This window comes from Lithobates pipiens, unplaced genomic scaffold, assembly GCF_037356315.1.
Source record: "Lithobates pipiens isolate NorthernLeopardFrog02 unplaced genomic scaffold, aLitPip1_a1.2 Scaffold_27, whole genome shotgun sequence".
Taxonomy (NCBI): domain Eukaryota; kingdom Metazoa; phylum Chordata; class Amphibia; order Anura; family Ranidae; genus Lithobates; species Lithobates pipiens.
In genome coordinates, this window is record NW_027507788.1 from 32,112,879 (window position 1) to 32,114,948 (window position 2,070).

The 2,070-nt window shown below is 40.7% G+C and overlaps 1 protein-coding gene across 1 annotated transcript; it reads right to left on the reverse strand.

Annotated features, from left to right (window-relative positions):
- Positions 1-375: 375 nt before the first annotated feature.
- On the reverse strand, positions 376-1,679 carry LOC143933144 (interferon-gamma-inducible GTPase 10-like). Its single transcript, XM_077456079.1, has one exon. The coding sequence runs from the start codon at positions 1,659-1,661 to the stop codon at positions 453-455; it is 1,209 nt and encodes a 402-aa protein (XP_077312205.1). The 5' UTR covers positions 1,662-1,679; the 3' UTR covers positions 376-452.
- Between the last annotated feature and the right edge of the window lie 391 nt (positions 1,680-2,070).

Here is a 2,070-nt window from a genome sequence, read left to right on the forward strand (position 1 = left end):
AGTCAGTGAGTGGTAATGATACTCTTTAACCTCTGGCAACCAATCGCAATAGCTGCTTGATCCGATTCAGTAAACTGATTTTGAGTCTAGCTACTATTTGTCGCATGTCTCAGAGCAGGTGGAGAGCAAAACTGAATGCCCCCCCCCCCTCCCCCTAAAGTTTTGCCCAGGGTCCAATCAATATTAAAGACGGCCCTGCCCGAGGCCAGTCAGTCACTTCATTAGGAGGGTTTATGACCACTTTAGCATGTACAACTGATATTAGATTTTAGAGATAAGGGTTTACATTTCCCATCATACACTTTATTATAATATGTAGTGAAGGAAGGAAAATAATCAATAAAAATAATCACAAAAACAATACACACTGCCAAATAAGCAAAGACAGTTTACTTGTTTACACTATTTTCACAATCAAATTATTTAACGAAATATTCCCTTTTATCACGTGCTTACACATTCATTACATTATTATTATTTTTTTCTGAACAGCCAAAAGCAGCTTCAAAAGCTACTTTTGCATCATCTGCAATCTCATTCAGGACAGAGTACAGAAGGTCAATGCATGCAGAAGCAGACATGGGACCAGACACAGTGGCACTTAGGACTGGAACCCAGCTGAAAAACGTTTTAACGCCCATGTAAACTCTACCCCTCCTTTTCTCCAACTCTCTTGAGACAAGATCATAAGTGATCTCGTATTTGACAAATGGAGATTTCATTAAACTTTTTACATCATTTCTACCGGACCTTTCCATCAAATCATTCAAAGATTTCTCATCAAGACCAAAACTTTCTACATATTGACTAATACGGTAAGTTAAGGACAACATCTCATTGACATCGGATAACCCAGGGACAATGGATGCTGCAATGGCTTGCAAAGCAACCAAAGGAACTATACTCATTAGAGCCTGCAATTTCATTTGTATCGCCTCAGAGGAAATGTTGGGCAGGGCTCGTAAATAAACATAACGCTTGTGGCTCGGAAGCTCTTCCTCAAACGTTTTCAGCAAACGAGAGAAATCAAATAGCGCAGGCTTGAAAGAGGATACGAGGAAAACGGAATCATCTGTAATATCCTTTATATCCTTTTTGAGAGAATTAACACAATCCTGCCTGATCTTCTCTAATAACTCTTTTTCATTGAAAGTTTTAGCTCTACGTTCTTGGCTTTCACGCAAGTCCCGGTCAATTTTTGACCTCACAAAGTAGAACTTCTTGTTCATTTTTTGGATCTCCTCAGCCAGCATACTGTGATTCTCTTTGAATCTTTCAGATGCAATTATAATAAAAAAGTCATAGCGCTGAAACTGAACTTTATCCAGATATTCACTGGCTTTAAAATTAGGAGTTCCTATTCCAGGAAGATCCCAATAGGTTACGCTCTTATTCTTTGGATGTGGATAAGGAGTTGGCTCCATAGTGGTCTCCACCACATCGGTCTGAGCAGATTCCGGTTCTTCATCGCCAAGACCACGGATGGCGTTGATAAATGTGGACTTTCCTGACCCCGATTCTCCAGTAATTGCGACATTCAGGGGGGTATTTTCCACGTCACTCAAATATTTCTTGACTTTTTCGAAGGCTTCAGCTGGATTTCCTTTTCTTAAGGCTTCTATTACCTCCTTTCCAAGTTGTTTAGTAGCAGATGAATCCATATTTTCACTTAGTTAATGTAATCTAATAAAAACAAAAAGGAGAAGAGAGGTAAAAAAATAAACCAACCACCAGTAGGGGTGTGTGGAGCTCCCCTAAAAATGTAGGTCTCCCTCCCAAAGCACCTATACACCATGCTCTTTGGCACACCCTTGCCTGAGAGGCAGTGTCAGCAAGTCTAAATATGGGCAATGTTGTCATAGGAAACTCCATCCCTTGAGTTGTGAGGGTACATGAAACCATGCCAAGCGTGGCAAAATTTTACCCTTGAGTTTCAGCAAAGAAGAAGTAGTTTGCACTCTCTTCTACCAACAATGCTTGATCAGATCCAGCCAATGGGAATGGCAGAAAAAATGTCCACCTTGAGACGCATCAACCCCTAGCACAGCCCTCTGCATGGTGGTTTCCACC